We start from the raw sequence: 17,027 nt of genomic DNA, 5'->3' as shown, positions 1-17,027 counted from the left end.
GCACTTTCCGCAGCTCCGTATTTCGACTCAATAGGGAACCTGCGCTGCCCAGGGGGCGCTCTTAAAATCAGACACCCAGCGCCACCTGGTTCAAAAATAAGCAAGCGCATAGTACGATCGAGCACGCCGCTCGTTGTACCGCGATTGCGCCCATGGCTGGATTGTGAGCTTTGTTTCGTGCATAATGCTTAGATCGTAGATTTAATGTTCTGAAGAACTTGGAGTTTCCTTTTCTGGTTGGCTTAAAGGCGCAACCTGATCACCTCAGCAGCCTGCCAACTTGGCTAAGAGCCTCACCGCCGCTGCATTATTAAAGCTGTAATGTCACTATGCACAGGTTTGAAACGGCTGTCGTGAATTAGAAATACAAGAAAATCAAACCTGAAAACGCAACAGGAGCCAGAAAATGGTCCAGAAGAGAAAACATTTTGTTCAAATTTCCTGTGCGCACGACAGGCAAAGGAGCCCCCTCCCCCCTTTGGGCTTGTATCCAAGTGCATTTCTTTGCGTGCATCGCAAAAAGTAGAATGACTGATCTCGTGCATTTTTCCAAAAGCCCACAAGAGAAGCCATTTCAGTTTTGAAATTTGAGGTGAACTGGAAGTGTGCAATTTAGTACAAGTTCTAACTTTCCTTGCCACAAGGCACCCATGCGGCCCCGTACCTGCAGTAGGGCAAAGTGTCACTCTGGGACACTAATGAATTTATTAGGCTTTAGGCCATGTGAATAGTCCAACCCACAATAATACTGCCTAGAACAATATGTAGGATATAGCAATGAATTACCACGACACTGTCAGCTTTTCCAGGTTTCATAAGCTAAAATATACTGCTTATGCCATATTTACACGATTGTAAGTCGACCAGAAGACATCGCGTGGTATGGCCTCGCATATGCAGCTGCCAATGAGGCTCTTTTCCCACACCTAGTTGTTGGCGCAAGTTCCCGGCCTTCCGCCACCAGCCATTAGTTTTATTTACGATGGAGAAATGCTTGAAAGGCTTGTTCATGACGACGTGTAACGGTTGTAGCTGCCCCATTAAACCGCTGGGAATCACTAGCATGCTGTGCGTTCTTTCTGCAGCGCCGCTTTGACCTGGGCGACCGAACCCGAATAGAGCGACTCAAACCGCTACCGAGCAAATCACCCTTGGTCAATCAGCGGAACGTGCAGAGTGCACGGCTGAAGTAATGCTGAGCCAGTTCCACCAGTTGAAGTCCATTCCAGTGGCGAAATTGTTGCGGTTGATCAATATACAGGAGTGCCATTTCGCACAATTTTAACGCTGCAGACATTTGTTTCAATAGACGTACTTTGATATATTAGCAGAAAAAAAAAAAAAAAGACTGCCGATGCCTAGTTTCCTTTGCTGATATCTCTAAAACGACAAACTCCGGACTAACTACTAAAAGCCAAAAAATCCCGGAAGTGACATCACTGGCAAGAACTTCCGGCGAGATCACACTTAAGTCGGCGGATCGAGCTAAAGCGCCCGACCTTGCCCAGAGTTGCTCCAGACGACCAGTGAATATATGTGCAACCTATCCCGGTCGACCAGTGGAATTCGAAATTGTCATCCCATGACAAGAAAACGTGCTCTGGAGCGACCAGTGGAAATTGCCATAAGATAGCCTCAGAAGGAATCCAACACAAGAAGGTTAGGAATGTGACATCTAAGGATTGGCCTTGGCCTCAGAAGCCGTGCGAGATGGTACCATTCCACCGCGCCGTTAGTAATGTTGCCCTTCTCGCCAACTAGTACGACTACATCTTTGGGGGAACACTTCCGACAGCATCAAGGCGTACCGAAGCTTTTCATTGCCTGCTATGAGGTGCTTCACCCCCAAGCAGTCTTCTTCCTTGCATGCAGCAGGCAGCTTCTGGACCACGTCGGTAGGCCGCCAAACAGAGAAGCCAGCCGAGTGATCATTCGATAACACTAAAGAGTGACAGATCTAAAGGTGTGGTTATGGATGGACGGATTGAATAGATTTATAAGAGAGTTTCTCTTCTTTTCTTTTTCTTCTTTGCTTCTTTTCTCCTATATCTTGAATACTATTATAAACCACTCATATTACATCATTATAGTTATATTTTTATATTCCTACACTTACATTACATCAACTTTCCAAAGAGTTGAGTTTAGTGGGCCTGCTCCAAGTGAGTGACCACAAAAGAAAAGGAAGCTCTCCAACCGACGCCCGGAGCACTCATCACCGCATACCGATGATTCTCCACGAGAAGGCAGCGCCCTTCATACTCTGAACAGCAGCAACAGAGACATTGGGGCTCCTGCATCCTTCTTTACTCTCCTACACAAGGGCAGACACTGGTCTTAAAACAAAAATTTTTATTATTATAGATATTGTAACAAAATTCAGTGTATTTTTAATGCTGTTTTCAAAAATATAATATATTTCACTATATCTCAATTAGTTCTCACGCTATGGGGAAATACCTGAAGCCTAATTGGGTAATTTCTTACGGGTCGTTAAGACACTTTCTCTCAATATTATTTGGTTCTGATTGAAATATAGCCGTAGCCAAGGACCTGCCATGTGGAGCTATGCTATTTTTATTGCCATATAAAAGTGTTCACTTTTGCCGATGCCCCATAACTTTAAAATATAATTAGCTGACATTATTGTTCCCAAATTTTGATATGTTCAGCCTAGCAGTACAAAAATAGCATAGCTCCACAGTTCAATTCTTCCTGAATATAACTAAAACTGTGCCACAAAAACATAATGAAAATATCCGTAAGGATAGTCATGTTGGCAAAAAATGTGAAGTTGAGAAAATCGCATTTGAAGTTTTCACACTTCCTGCAAAAAATTTTGGAGGGAATCTTCAACAACAGATTTTATTTGAATGTTCCCTATCTGTCCCCCTGCAAACAAACAAAAAAAAGTGCCTCATTCCATCCAAGGAAACAAAAAATGTTAAGTTGTGTGCATGATGAAATTGTAAAAAATACTATTTTCATGAAGTTATGGGTTGACTTTTTCGACGACAAGAGAACAGGGCTAGGGTGTCCAGCTTCAAGAACATTTGAGCCCTGAAAACGGTTTCTTGGGGCAACGTGCTCCAGAGCCAAGGAGGCCCGAGCCCAATCCTGGCAGTTTGGGTGCCCTGAAAAGGTCCACTGGGTGTGACGCTTGGGCGGTAGCGCTAACATCTTTGCAATCTCGCTGCAGGTTCTGCACTTCACGTACCTGATAAAGTTTGTCCACAATCATGAACTCAGTACATGCCGCGCCACCAAGCAAGTGAAACTCGCATTGGGCCGCTGACTTTCTCGGCAGAATGGATTTTGTGCCAATCTCTATACTCAGTACGGCAGCTCCGCCTTAAGGGGGGACACGGCTCTTTGGCACCGAAAATCGGCCCGAAAATCGGATTTTCAATTTTTTCATTTTCGTATTCCTCGCACCATTCCGCATCTGCACGCAAATTTTCATCCTTATACCCCGCGTATTTATGAAGTTATAGCGATTAAAAAATGCAGTACCACACCCACTGCCCTTTAAATTGTGGACAAACGACACCCAATTTCGATCGCCCGGCGCATGAGAACTACGCGTTCCACCGCGGCGATTTTGGTCTCGTTCGAAAGCGCGCGCTTTCGGCTTATTTTTTCTTTCGGAAAGCAACCCTGTGCGCTCCGCCTTCCCCCCAAAAAACAAACAAAAAGATAGCATGCAGCACGCGCTACTATTGGCCGGTTAAGGCACGTGATCAAAATGGCGTCGTTTGGTTGGTTCCGGCAAGCTAGCCCTGGAATGCGGACTCCCAGCGACGCCATTTTGTCTTTCTGCCGACCACGCTAGTGCAACGCGAGAGTCATGCCAGGCGCGAAGAAGTACCGCTCTTTGCACAAGTTCGGGCGAAAGCAACCGAAGAAACGCGTTAAGAATGCGACATCGTTGCATACTGTGCAAGAAGCAAGTGCCAGTGCTGCGGGATTGTGTGACGATCACGTTGCGGGCGGCGACGCTTCTCCGATTCCGCTGGACAACGGCGCCGTTCTTTGTGCCGACTGCAGTCGTGTACGAATTGACACCGCGCCTGTCACTAACAGTGACATAACCCAAGTGAGTGCCCGTGAGCAGGCTACGCTTGATAGACTGGTATCGACGCCGGCGACGGCACGAAAGACCGCGCTGTTCGCCGATGCAAGTGGTGCGTCCGCAGAGTCAGATGCGGACGGAACAGCCTCCTATGCGGTAATTGACATCAGCATTGTGAATATCCTTCTGGATGCCGTGCGGTGCAAAACGTGTCGTGGATGCGTGCGTTTAGTTACCAGTGACCGGAGCTATGGCCTCGCCGTAAAACTGATCGTGCTGTGCGACAACTGCGGTGAGATTGCGGCCGAGTGGAACTCGCGGAGGGTTGACGGCGAGAAAAGGTGCAATCCTTTTGAGCTGAATATTCTGGCTAGTCGAGCAATGCTGTCGACCGGTAACGGCCAGACAGCAATGAACGATATCTTTTCGGCGATGGGGTTGTCGCGGCGCGGTATGCACAACAAGACGTTTCAACGGCATCTGAAGAACACACTGCAACCTGCTGCTACCCGAGCCGCCACGACCGCTATGGCACAAGCCGCGCAGGCAGTGGCGAAGGTCTACGATGACTTGTGTTTTGGGCATAGGGGGAACATTGCCGTGTGCTACGACGGCACATGGATGACGCGCGGACACTCATCACATATAGGCGTCGGTGCCGTAGTGGAACTCTTCACTGGTTATGTGCTTGATTATGTGGTGTTATCAAACTTTTGTCTGGGCTGCGAAATTGGTCCCAAGCCAAACACTGACGGCTACGAACTTTGGAAATCACGCCACCAGTGCCAAAAAAACACCAACTCCAAGGCTGGTCAAATGGAGGTAGAGGCTGGCAAAATTCTGTTTGAAAGATCTCTGCAGCGCCACAACATGCGCTACACAACCATGCTATGCGATGGGGACAGTCACACATTCAATGCTCTTAAAGATGCTGCAATCTATGGCTACATTGAAATAGTCAAAGAGGACTGCATAAATCATGTGCACAAGCGTATGGGAGCAGCTTTGCGCAACCTCTTGCAGAGGCACAAGGGTGCAGGGAAGCAAAGTCTTGGCGGCAGAGGAAGGCTGACAGCTGATCTAGTTGACAAGCTGGCAATATATTATGGCCGAGCGCTTCGATCAAATGTAGGTGATGTGGATGCCATGCAGCGAGCTGTGATGGCGACATATTACCACATCACATCTACTGATGACTGCCCCAAGCACAGCTTGTGTCCTACCGGTGAGAAGTCATGGTGCCGCCACAACGCTGCAAAGGCAAAGGAGGAGCCTGCACCAAAGCACAATTACAGTCTGCCAAGAGATGTGGCTGATGCTCTTTTGCCTGTTTATAGTCGGTTATCAGAGAAGAGCCTGCTGCAGAGGTGCATTCGGGGGAAGACCCAGAACTCGAACGAAAGCTTCCACTCAGTCATCTGGACCTTGATCCACAAAGAGCGGCACTCATCACTGTTTGCTGTGGAAGCAGCCACAGCAGAAGCTGTGCTGCGCTTCAATGCCGGCTGCAAGCATACAGCAGCAGCAATTCTGCAAGAATGCAGTACAAACGTGACAGCAACTGGCTCCAGGAGAGCTGAAGAAAAGGACTTGCACCGTAGCGCACGTTCTGCAAAGAAGCGGGTGGCTTCGCTTGGCGTTGCTAAAACAGAAAAAAGAAAACACCGCGACAGCATGCACCCCGACTATGCTCCTGGTGCATTTTAATAGCATGAGGTCTTTGGGGTTGCCCTTCCTGATTAAATGCCGTGAGACTTGAGTGCTTCCGACAATCCCCCAATTTTGGTAGTGTTGCATTTTTGAAAGATCAATATCTCTGGTCCTGTTCTTGCTATTGCTTTAAATTTTTTTTTTCTAGAAAGGGAATCCTGAGAGTCTCATGAAACCAAGGTAAATGCAGTGACCACAAAAGAAAATTTGCTGAGAAGGTTATGTTGTCTTCGGTACCCAAATGGAATTTTCCTTTCAAACGTTTCCTATTGCGTAACTTTGGCTCAAATTGGCATAGGCCATTAATTTTCGCTTCAGATCACTTTCCACCTGTTTCTGATCTTGTTGACATATCAATCATTGACATAATTTACACCTACATGCTGTGAAGTGTTTTTCTTCGTTTTCTCAAAACTGCAATTTTGAGGGTGCTGCAATTTTGGAGGAGAGATATCTCTTAGTCTATTTGTGCTATAGCTCTCATTCTTGTCTTGTTAGAAAGAGAAAACCTTCGACAGTGCCGTAGGACAAATATATGTATAGTTATTATGCGGCAACATTTACAGAATTAATTATCAATCTTAGGTGCCAACTTGGGCTTTTAGTCATAAAAGTTTGACTTATTGTAACTTTGGTTCAAATTCTTTTACCACGTTAATTCATGACTAGCGGCACTCTATGATCCTTCTAGATCACTCTGGCAGGGCTATTCTCATCATGCCATAAAGTGTTTAGTAATTAACTCACCTCCAAACGAAGAACATGAATTAGGTAATAATTTGAAAGCTATTTGATCTACAAGAAAACTAATCAGATATTTGAAATCAGCATGCAAAAGTACATTAATGGTGCAAGTTTCAATCAGATCCACCCATAAATAAGGAAAAAAGTTTTAAGAGGGGTGTCCCCCCTTAAGAGTATTGCGCGGTGGCGGCATCAACACAATTGTACCATGATCCGGAATGCTACTCGTGCTGTAATTAGAACCTACGGTAACGTCATCAGGCAGCCTGGTTGATGCTCCTGCACATCCAACACGTCTGGCCCCTGCTGTAACCCAGGTCCCAACGGCACGCTTGTTGTGGCAGACGCCTTATGGCTTTTGTTCCAAGCCATTTTACGGCTTCTAAAAGTTTGTTGTGCGCATGGTTACAATCTACTGTTTTCCGACATCTCGATCACAAGGAAATACTTGGTGCAAAGAGGTCTGTCTAGAAACACGACTGCAAACGCAGACACGCACTAAGCGGCAGTCACGATGACGAACGCACAACTGGAGAAAAAAAAATGCCGCTCCGATCACGGCAGCCAATGGCAGGCACGGGCAGCCACTCCGCTTGAGCGACACCATTTTGAGATGGAGCAAATTGCGCACAAAAAAAAAACCAGCTTCAAAACATGCCCAAGATGACGCCTATCGGCCAACTGCAATGCCCGCTGGAATTTCTAACAAATTTCCTCTTTTTCGGGGGCTTGAAAGCAGATTTTAATACATTTCCTGACCGAATTCAGCATTAATAATTTGAGTTCAGGTGCTCGAAACGATAAGCATTCAAAGAAAGAGTCTTTCTAAATATCAATTTTTGTTTTATATTTTTGACTATTCTAAGGCCCACGTCACCCCGTAAGGGGGGAGACGGCTTCTGTGAGCAAAAAAATCGCGAAAAAATCGATTTTTCAGAACTAGAATTTTTGAAATCTCCACCTCTTTTTCTACCGGTTTATGAATTTTCAGAGCGCTGGAGTCAATATTTCGGTTGTAATACGATTAAAAAATAAATATCCTCGCACACTCGGGGCAGATATTGACGCGAAAACCACGCTCTTTCCGCGATGCGCAGTTGTCATTCCCCGGTAGTGACTGCCACCATCTTGGTCTCGTTTGAAAGAGCAGCTTTTCATCTTCAATTTCGCGCCATTGCTGCGCGTTTACAACTATTGGTTGTGGAGAAAAAAGGCGCCAAAAGAGAGTCTCGACGTGCGCTGCTATTCGTTAGTCGGTGCACGTGACTAAAACCTGTCACCCGATTGGCTGACACGCTTTTAGTTGTCTGCTTCACGCCTGTGGCAAGCGTCAGTGGACGCCATCTTGTCGGAGTATCGTCGCTGGTGCGTCTTGCAACGATGTCGGCGCCGAAGTTCCGAACGACGCACAAGTTCGGAAAAAGAGGAAGAAATCGCTCATTGACAACTTCAAGAGCAAGAACTCCGCGGAAACTGCAAGCATCGCTGATGTGTCACCGGTTGCATCTAATCGTGATGTGCTGACCGGGTTCGGCCTGACGTCAACGTCGGCGGCGGACGCAGAAGCTTCTGACAGCGGACGCGTTCGCCGCGACACACCGATGCTGCAACCTTCCGATATCGAAGCAGTCAGAAGGAAAGCGCAGGCAAAACTTCAACTGATGGCATCGACCCCTGCAACGGAGCGCAAGGTAGCTTTTGTCGGCGGAACCGAAGACACCGCCGAAGATGCCGCAGCTGCCGAGCCGCTCGACGACGTGACCTTCAGCGTTATCAGCTTGAGTTCCGTGAACGCGCTACTAGCGTGTGTGAAGTGTAAAGTGTGTGGCAGTGATGTCAACATCGGTAAATGTGGCAGCGAATATGGCCTTGCGGTGAAGTTGACGATTTCATGCGTGAATTGCGGCGACATTAATTGTGGCTGGAGTTCACCGCGTGTGATCGGCGGACAAAAAAAGAATCCGTTCATTGTGAACATTCTTGCCGTGCGCGCTATGCAAGCAACCGGCAGTCAGCGCGGTGCGCTAAATGATATATTCGCAGTGATGAATATATCTCATCGAGGTTTGCATACAAAAACGTGACAGAAATATGTCAAGGAGAAGTTGACGCCCGCGGTGGACCGTGCAGCCAAAAAGATGACAGCAGACTGCGCACGATCCGTTCGGGAGGTGTACTCCGAGCTGAATTTCGGTCACCCCGGAAATATTGCAGTTTCGTTTGACGGCTCCTGGATGACACGCGGGCATTCATCTCACATCGGAATTGGAACTGTTACCGAGCTTTTCACCGGACTTGTACTCGATTACGTCGTGCTGAGCAATTTTTGCGCCGCGTGTGAACGAGGCCCAAAAGAGGATGACCCGGCGTATCCGGCGTGGAAACAAGGCCACAAATGCCAGAAAAACACCACCAAGAAGGCTGGTGAAATGGAAGTCGAGGCTGCGCTTATTTTATTCCAGCGGTCCCTACAACAGCACAACCTCCGCTACACGACCATGCTCTCTGATGGGGACAGCCGAACCTTCCTTGCTTTGCAAGAAGCAAAAGTATACGGCTACATAGCAGTTACAAAGGAAGACTGCATAAACCATGTGCAGAAGCGCATGGGAACTGCTCTGCGCAATGTGATCACGAAACAGAGAGGTTCTGGTGGAGAATCCCTTGGTGGCAAAGGAAGGCTTACAGGAGATCTAATTTCCAAGTTGAGCTCCTACTATGCATGGGCTTTGAAGTCACACACTGGTGATGTGGAGGCCACACAGAAGGCTGTGATGGCCACCTACCATCATGTTACATCTAATGATGTAACCTACAATCACAGCTTCTGCCCAACAGGCCCCGGGTCTTGGTGTAAGCAGAATGCTGCAGAGGCCAGAGGTGAGACCATGCCGCATCACCGACACAACCTGCCTCTTCATGTTTGTGAAGCTTTGCTGCCAGTCTATGAAAGGCTTTCTGACCAGAGGCTTCTGGAGCGCGTACAACGAGGCAAAACACAGAACAATAATGAATGTTTGCATTCAATGATTTGGGCACTGGCACGTAAGGAACGCCATGCTTCACTCTTCACGGTCCAGGCAGCTGTGGCTGAGGCTGTGATGAAGTTTAATGCAGGGAGTGAAAGAACTGCAAAAAACATTCTGAAAGAGCTGCACCTGACTGCCAGCCCCCAGACAACAAAACGCATGCAGGAGAAGGATAAGCAAAGGAAGAGTGCATGTGCACAGAAGCACAAGTCCTCAGAAAGTGTGCAGCGCACTCTAAAAAAACGCCATTTAAATGCTAATAAACAGTCTGACTACATTCCAGGAGGCTATTAGTAACTTTCCAAGGTGGCTGGATGGATAATTTAGTACTTTTCCTCAACATCACTCTGCTTGTTTTTCTCATTTTTCTCAGAATGCAAATTTTGGACTCAGAGTGACTTTCAAAGTAGCATATCTCAGCATCTATAGCTGAGAGAACCACAATTCTTTTTTTAGCATGTAGCTAGGTTACCCAAGCATGCAATGTTGGGAGCAGATTTTTAAATTAAGGGGGGAGGCTACCCTTGAACACCAACTTTTTTATTTCTTGAGGTATTCGAATGAAATTTTCAGGGTATGCTCATAGTACATACATTTGAAGAACTACCAAGTTTCATGGAGCTGGGCTCATCGGTTCTCAAGTTAGAGGAGTATATCAAGATAGTTTACATAGGTCCCTAGGGGCGGGCCTGGAGAATTTGCAAAATGTGCTAGCAGTGTGAAATTTGTTATGGTCATTCCTGGATAGTTTCCCCAGGGCAAGACAATTCCCTTTTTCCAAATTTCCTCTCCGAAAAATTTTAGTACAGCCCCAAATTTAGTGTTCAAATTTACACCTGACTTAACGATATTTTAATTGACTGCCCCTAATTACACATGAAATATTTTGAAAAAAACGAATTGTCTTGCCCTCAGAATTTTACTTAGGTATATAACAAAAAAAACCTCATGAAAATCCAATAAGCGGTTCTTGAGCTATGACTTTCCCTAGCAGCCACACCGTGAAAAAAGTTGATTCTGAGAAAACGGCTCTCAAAGGTTGAGAGAACAATAACTTTTTTGTTTCTCAAGTTATCATGATGAAATTTTCAAGACAGGCTCATGACATTAACAAATGAAAAACCACCAAGTTTCATAGTATTGTGCACGCTAATTCTCAAGTTACAGAAGCATATCAAACTGGTTCGAATAGGTCCTTTATATCAAGCCTGGAGAAATTGTGAAAGGCACTGGCATTGTGCAATTTGTCATGCTGATTCCTAGATAGGTTCCTCAGGGCAAGACAAAGCCCTTTTTCAAAATTTTCTTGCTGAAAAATAGCATAGAATTGGATTTTTTGTTATCAATTAGACCTATGTTGATTAACCAAATTAATTATGACAAATTCCAGACATAATATTTTGAATACATGGGCTTGCCTTGCCCTCAAAAATTTATTCAGGTACAGTCGAGCCCACTTATAAAGGCCCCACTTAAGACGAACACTCGCAATTATCACGAACAAGTCCGGTGCGGCCGTCAAAATATACATTAGGGCTATGGCGCTCCGTCGATCTTGGCTACAGCGAACATCTGTGCGACTAGCCGATCAGCTACAGCGAACACCTTGGTGCCGCGGACCACTTTCCACATGCTGAGATCCGTCGATCCTGAGCCCTGCAAGCCGCGACAATCGGCATTCCCGATTCCCCCGCGGCATTTCGCCCTAGCTTGGTAGGCGGCGCAGACGCAGCAAGCGGTTTCCCGGTTTATCTATCGCGGCATCTCGCCGGAGGAACAAGAAGCGGCCCAAACGCGACAAGCGACTTCCCGGGTTATCTTCCGCGGCATAAACGCCGAAACGAAAAAAAAAATAAAAAGTTAGCAAAGTCTGCACTGAATGCGTGTCGCACCTCGAGGCAGCCAACAACGACAGCAAAGAGCCGTAGCAGACGACGCGGGGAGGCGGAGACCGACGCGTCAGCGGCCGCAGCAGCCAATAGTAGTCGCCCGATCCCCCGCGTTCTCGCGGAGCGCGCGCTTTGCCCAATCGCAGCCTTGAATTCGAGCGCGGGAAACTTGAAAGCCGCCACGAGGCTCTCAATCGGTAGCAAGCCACGCCTCGACCGCGCCGCCGTCGCCGCCGCCGAGGGTGGCAGAAGAAAGCGCAAGAATTCACAAACAAAACAAGACCAAGATGGCGGCGCTCAGTTGGGCGGGAGAGGAATGGTGCGCGCGCGAAGTTTGGGAATTTTCGGCGCTTGCTCGCTGCTCCGCGGCTGCCGCCGCTTGTTAAATAATTAATTTCGAGCATTTCTACGGCGAGTTGGGCATTGATAATTACAGAAATGGTAGTTTATAAGACATACTACCGGAATATATAATCTTCCAAAAATCGACTTTTTCGCGATTTTTCGGTTTTCAAAGGTCGCGTCCCCCCTTAAGGCTCATAAATTTTTTTAATGATCTAGTTCTTAATTTCATATTAGTCACAATTTTTTGCACAAATTTCATTCTGATGTAAAATCAGTAATAATGGTAAAATTAGAAAACTGTTTCCAACATTGCGTTGCATTTTCTTTCTAGAGTGTAACCATGTGCAATTTGTGAGCTTTTATTGTTTACTTTTCTCTCTATTGTTCTTGTGAACAATAGGGGGCTAATAAATTGTATCTTGAGAAACAATAGTCCTATAAAAAAACTAATCACATTTTTGAAATCAGCATGATAAATTAGATAAGGATATGCAATTTCATTGAGTTTGGCGAAGAAATAGAGAAAATTTCTCCAGAAGCAGTCTCCCCCCTTAACAACAACAGAGGTGCCGCTTCAAGTCCCTCAATGTACCTGCCGCTTGCATTCGAGTGGCGATTCCACATTCATTACTTCTTTTATAAGCCTCAAAGCCTGTCAACAAGTGTTTTTGAAAACAATGTCCGCAGCAACATTTTTTTGCTGCAGTGGGCCTTTACACCCTCGTTTTTTGAAGTTTTTACCCTGTGGAGCACAAGATTTGATCCTATGACGTGACGACAATGACTGCCTGCCCTTGCTTTCCACACCTGCTTCCCTATCCTTCATTTACCTACCCATGTGCCTGTTGTTCAAATAAAGAAAAGCTCAGTTGCTAGTCGAGCGTGTGTATGTGAATTTTTTCGCACTGTGCAGTGCCTTTTTTGTTGGCTGTATGCACCACGCGCGATGAACCAACTAGCACAGAAACAAGTCTTCCTGCAGGTGGTGATCACTGATCAGCTGCCACCGCAAAAGGCCAGGCAGGAGAAACTGCGACCCATGTCCAGGTTCCAATCCCCCCCACCCCCTCTCACACATACACACAGCAGAGCACTCACCGCGGTGGCCACCAGGATGGGCGTGCGCCCTGTGCGGAAGGACCACAGGGCCTCCTCACGCTCCCGCTGGGTCCGGTCTCCGTGGATGCTGGTCACCGGGTAGCCCTCCTTGAGCAGGAAGTGCTCCAGAGCATCTGCTCCCTTCTTCGTCTCCACAAAGCTCAGCGTCAGCGAGTCCGACGCCGTGGCATCTGCAATGCACGCCAAAGGTGTCATCTCTCAAGCCCTCCGCACACTCCTTCAGAGCAAATTCCGGCAGGGTGAATTTCGCACAATTCGCAGAGTTTATTAAAAGCACAATTTTTGAAACCTAAATTTATGAGCAATATTTAAAAGGGTATACACAGTAGAGGGAGATCTTTGGCCTACAAGCAAAATGAGTGCATCCTTGGATGCAGCAGGAAAGCAAAATGGAACAAGACTGTGCAGTCAGTCCAATTCAATTAGGTCTGTATATAAAAAAAAAAATGACTCCGAGACCTATGGCTCGCCTAAAAGGGGAACACAGATCTTAAATGTTATTTTCCCTCTCTCTAGGCCAGTGATAATGGAAGTACACCAGCTTATTACAACTATCTCATTCCCTTTTCTTTAAATTTATTACAGTAGAACCGAGCTATAGCAAATTCTGAGATAGCAAAGTGAAACTGAAGTACCAGTTCGTCTTGTCTTCCATGCACTGCAATGTTTCCTCCAAAAGGCAGTTGATAAAATCGGTTTAGTAAAGTACGTTTGGCCACGGCGACATACTTCCACATTCCTATGAAATGACATCGCCACAAACGCGCTACCAAGGACAGAGACACACATTTATCTTTTTGAGAACAAAAAGACACCTAGCATGTTTTTGTTTTTATGGCTATAAACCACCAGCTCTGAGGTGAAGCATACTTTAGGTTGGCCTTGGAAATGCAAGGGAAAGCAGACAGCGCACAGGAAAAAAAAATGTAAAGCTGGCTATGAACTTGGAAAGAGGGCGGCGCAGTCGTGTTCACAAAGTAAAAGTGCCGCGATAAAAAAGGAAAGACACTGCCGATCATTTTCACACCACTGCGCAGTGCAAAGCACAAGGCAGCGGTGGCAAGAAGTGAAGGCCAGGCATGTGCGGTTTTGCCACACTTTGCTGTCGTGCGCATTTCTAATCTACTGTTCCTTAAGGGGGGACGCGGGTCTTAAAATCTCGAAAAATGGTCGAAAATGGCAATTTTCAAAAATTGCTGTTTTGAAGTCTTCAATGTCCCGACTATGCCTCTACAAAATATTATAGCTCAATTCCTACTCAAAGTATTAAAAAAACGGCAATTTAGAAACGTCGGTGAGCCGAAATTGAACGCCAAACGCGAAAATTTGCACCATTTTCAAGCCGCCGTAGCTCCGCGCGGCGCGAACCGATAGGCGCCATCTTGGTCTCGTTTGAAAGCTCATTTCCCGCTCTCTCTCCTGGCATCTCTCAACACGCTGTAGGTTTTCGCACAGCGGAGCTTTCGGCATCCGTCCGCAAGGGGTGAATCGTCGCGAGACAGCCGCTGATTGGGTAAAGCGCGCGCTCTCCGAGGCGCAGCCCTCTGATTGGCCCTGACGCATGCCCCACCTCCCGCGACCGCGTTGCCGACTCTTCGTCGTCTGCTTTTGCCCGCTGGCACGTGATTTTTTGCGCTCCTCTTTGTTTCCTAGCATTTCTCGTTCTGCATTTTTTCTCATCGTTCCTGTAAATATTTTGACTATTAACTCGCTCCTCTTAGCTTTGAAGTTATTGTTTTCGTGTGTATTTGCCTGCCTGGTGTCTGTTCCGCGTGTCTCGATGGCGCGGGACGCGCGCTTGAAAGCAAGCACGCGAAAAGCAGTCGGCAAAAGGAGACGCGCGTGGAATAAGAAGAGTGCCACATCGAGAACTACAGCTTCGGTGTTGCCGCAAGCTGCAGGGCCGTCGGCGGATGCGGCTGGATTGAACTCGTCGACCACAGTTTTGCCGATGGACGCGGCTGGACCGACATCGTCGATGTCAGCTTCGTTGGTGGACACCGCGGCTGGACCGTGCCGATCGGCGTCAACTTCGGTGTTACCGCAAGTGTCTGCGGTTCCAGTGGATGCGCCTGGACTTAGCCTGTCGAAAATATCGACTTTTGATGCTCTGCGAGTCGCTTCAAATTCTGTCGTCGGAAGCGGCCCAGCCAGCTGAGCTAAGCCTAGCGACGACCGGCAAACCGAGCTCGCGTGTTCAACGTTTGGACACAATGTTTTTTACGGAGGCGGAGTGCGCGGGACGCGAAAAATGTGCAGATAACGCCAAGACGTCATTGGCGAAGAAGTCCGCGACTTCCCACAAGTGTAGACGACGATCGCGGCACTGAGTATATAATTGTTGATATGAGCATACTGAAGAAGCTGTTTGCATCCACGAGCTGCAGCAAGTGTGGGATGGCCAGTGTTCAATTCGCGAAATGCAGCGGAAGAGAGTATGGCTTAGCTGTGAAGTTAGTGCTCACATGTTCGAATTGCAATTTCGCCGAGCGGCACTTTTCATCGCCACGAGTGCCCGGGAAATCTAGCATCACACCCTTTGAAGTAAATCTGCGGGCGATGAAAGGCATACAAAGTATAGGGAAGGGAGTGACTGCTCTAGTGGATTTTTGTGCAACAATGAACCTCTCCCACCGAGGACTTCACCACAAAACTTTCAGGGGGCACATGAACACCATGGTGAAAGCTTGCCAGGCAGTTGCTACTGCTACAGAAGCAGCAAGTGTCAAAGTGGTGAAGGACTTATACAAAGACTTCCTGAATCCAACAGGAAATGTAGACGTGATATTTGATGGCACATGGAAAACGCGTGGCCACAATTCAAATATTGCAGTTGGCTGCATTATAGAACTGTACGCTGGCCTTGTACTGGACCATGTTGTGCTTTCGAGGTACTGTCGTGGGTGCCAAGGGGCACCTGATCCCAGTGATGATGGTTACGGTGACTGGGCTGTGAACCACAAGTGTATGAAGAACATTGACTGCAATGCCGGACGAATGGAGACCAAAGCAGCTATGATTTTATTCAATAGGTCCTTGGAAAAAAATGGGTTGCGGCACACAACCATACTTTCGGATGGGGGTTGCGGTACACAACCATACTTTCGGATGGTGATAGCCGCACATTTCATGCATTGACCCAGGAAGGCGTGTATGGATATATATCCATTGAAAAGAAGGACTGCCTCAACCATGTCCACAAGCGGATGGGGACGGCTCTTCGCAACTTGGTTGAGAAAAAGAAGGCACAAGGGCAATCTCTTGGTGGAAAGGGCAACCTTACCCAAGAAAAGATAAAAAAGATCACCAATTACTATGGGTATGCCTTGCGGAGCCATAACCACGACGTCACAGGCATGAAAAAGGCAGTGCAAGCTACGCTGTTGCACCTGACCTCGACAGATGAAGCCCCAGATCACAGTTGCTGTCCTCAAAGAGTTGATTCATGGTGTGCCTTCAATCGTGCTTTGGCAAACCAGGTGGAGCCTCCACCACAAAAACCCTCTGCCAGGCCATGTTCGCACTGCGCTTGAGCCAGTTTTTGCCAGGCTGGGCGACGAGGCCATTTTGAAGCGCTGCAAAGATGGCATGACACAGAATGCTATCGAGTGCCTGCACTCTGTTATCTGGAGCCAATGCTCTAAAAACACGCATGACTCTTTGCTGGCTGTTCAAAGGGCTGTTGCAGAAGCAGTTTCTCGCTTCAATCAAGGGATGGCAGCAACCAGCAGAGCTGTTGCAGAGTAGCTTGGTTATAGCCCTGGCAGGTGCCGCATTCGTAGGAGCCTTGAAAAAGATAAACAGAGGCTGTGCAGGTCTGATAAGGGTCAAACCGATAGTGAAAAGGTGAAGAAGATGGCCAAGAGGCACAGGCCTGACAAAACCCAAGACTACTGCCCAGGACTTTGTGAATGGTTTAAGATTCAGAGACTGTAGCAAGTGACTTTCTGAGCATCTTTTTTTTGTCAAGTGCCAATGCCATACATAGATTTTCACAGCCATTACATGAACAGATTTATGTAAATTTGGTGTCATTTTGTTCACCAATAACTGGGCTGCATGCTAAAGCATTAAATCTTTCCATGTGATTGGAAAACAAAAGTGGCACAGTGAGTAAAA

The 17,027-nt window shown here is 47.2% G+C and overlaps 1 protein-coding gene across 2 annotated transcripts in view; it reads right to left on the bottom strand.

Annotated features, from left to right (window-relative positions):
- bel (ATP-dependent RNA helicase bel) overlaps nt 1–17,027 on the bottom strand; it is a 57,037-nt gene that overhangs the window by 21,868 nt on the left and 18,142 nt on the right. For both annotated transcript variants that reach the window (XM_084595289.1, XM_084595288.1), the window contains exon 10: nt 12,888–13,078. In XM_084595289.1, coding sequence (XP_084451415.1) covers nt 12,888–13,078 — 191 coding nt within the window. The remainder of the gene's footprint in view (nt 1–12,887; nt 13,079–17,027) is intronic.

The sequence above is a fragment of the Amblyomma maculatum genome, chromosome 2, assembly GCF_055883805.1.
Source record: "Amblyomma maculatum isolate TAMU_Amacu chromosome 2, ASM5588380v1, whole genome shotgun sequence".
Taxonomy (NCBI): domain Eukaryota; kingdom Metazoa; phylum Arthropoda; class Arachnida; order Ixodida; family Ixodidae; genus Amblyomma; species Amblyomma maculatum.
Note: the sequence above shows the minus strand (reverse complement) of the source record. Positions and strands in the feature narration are given on the sequence as shown.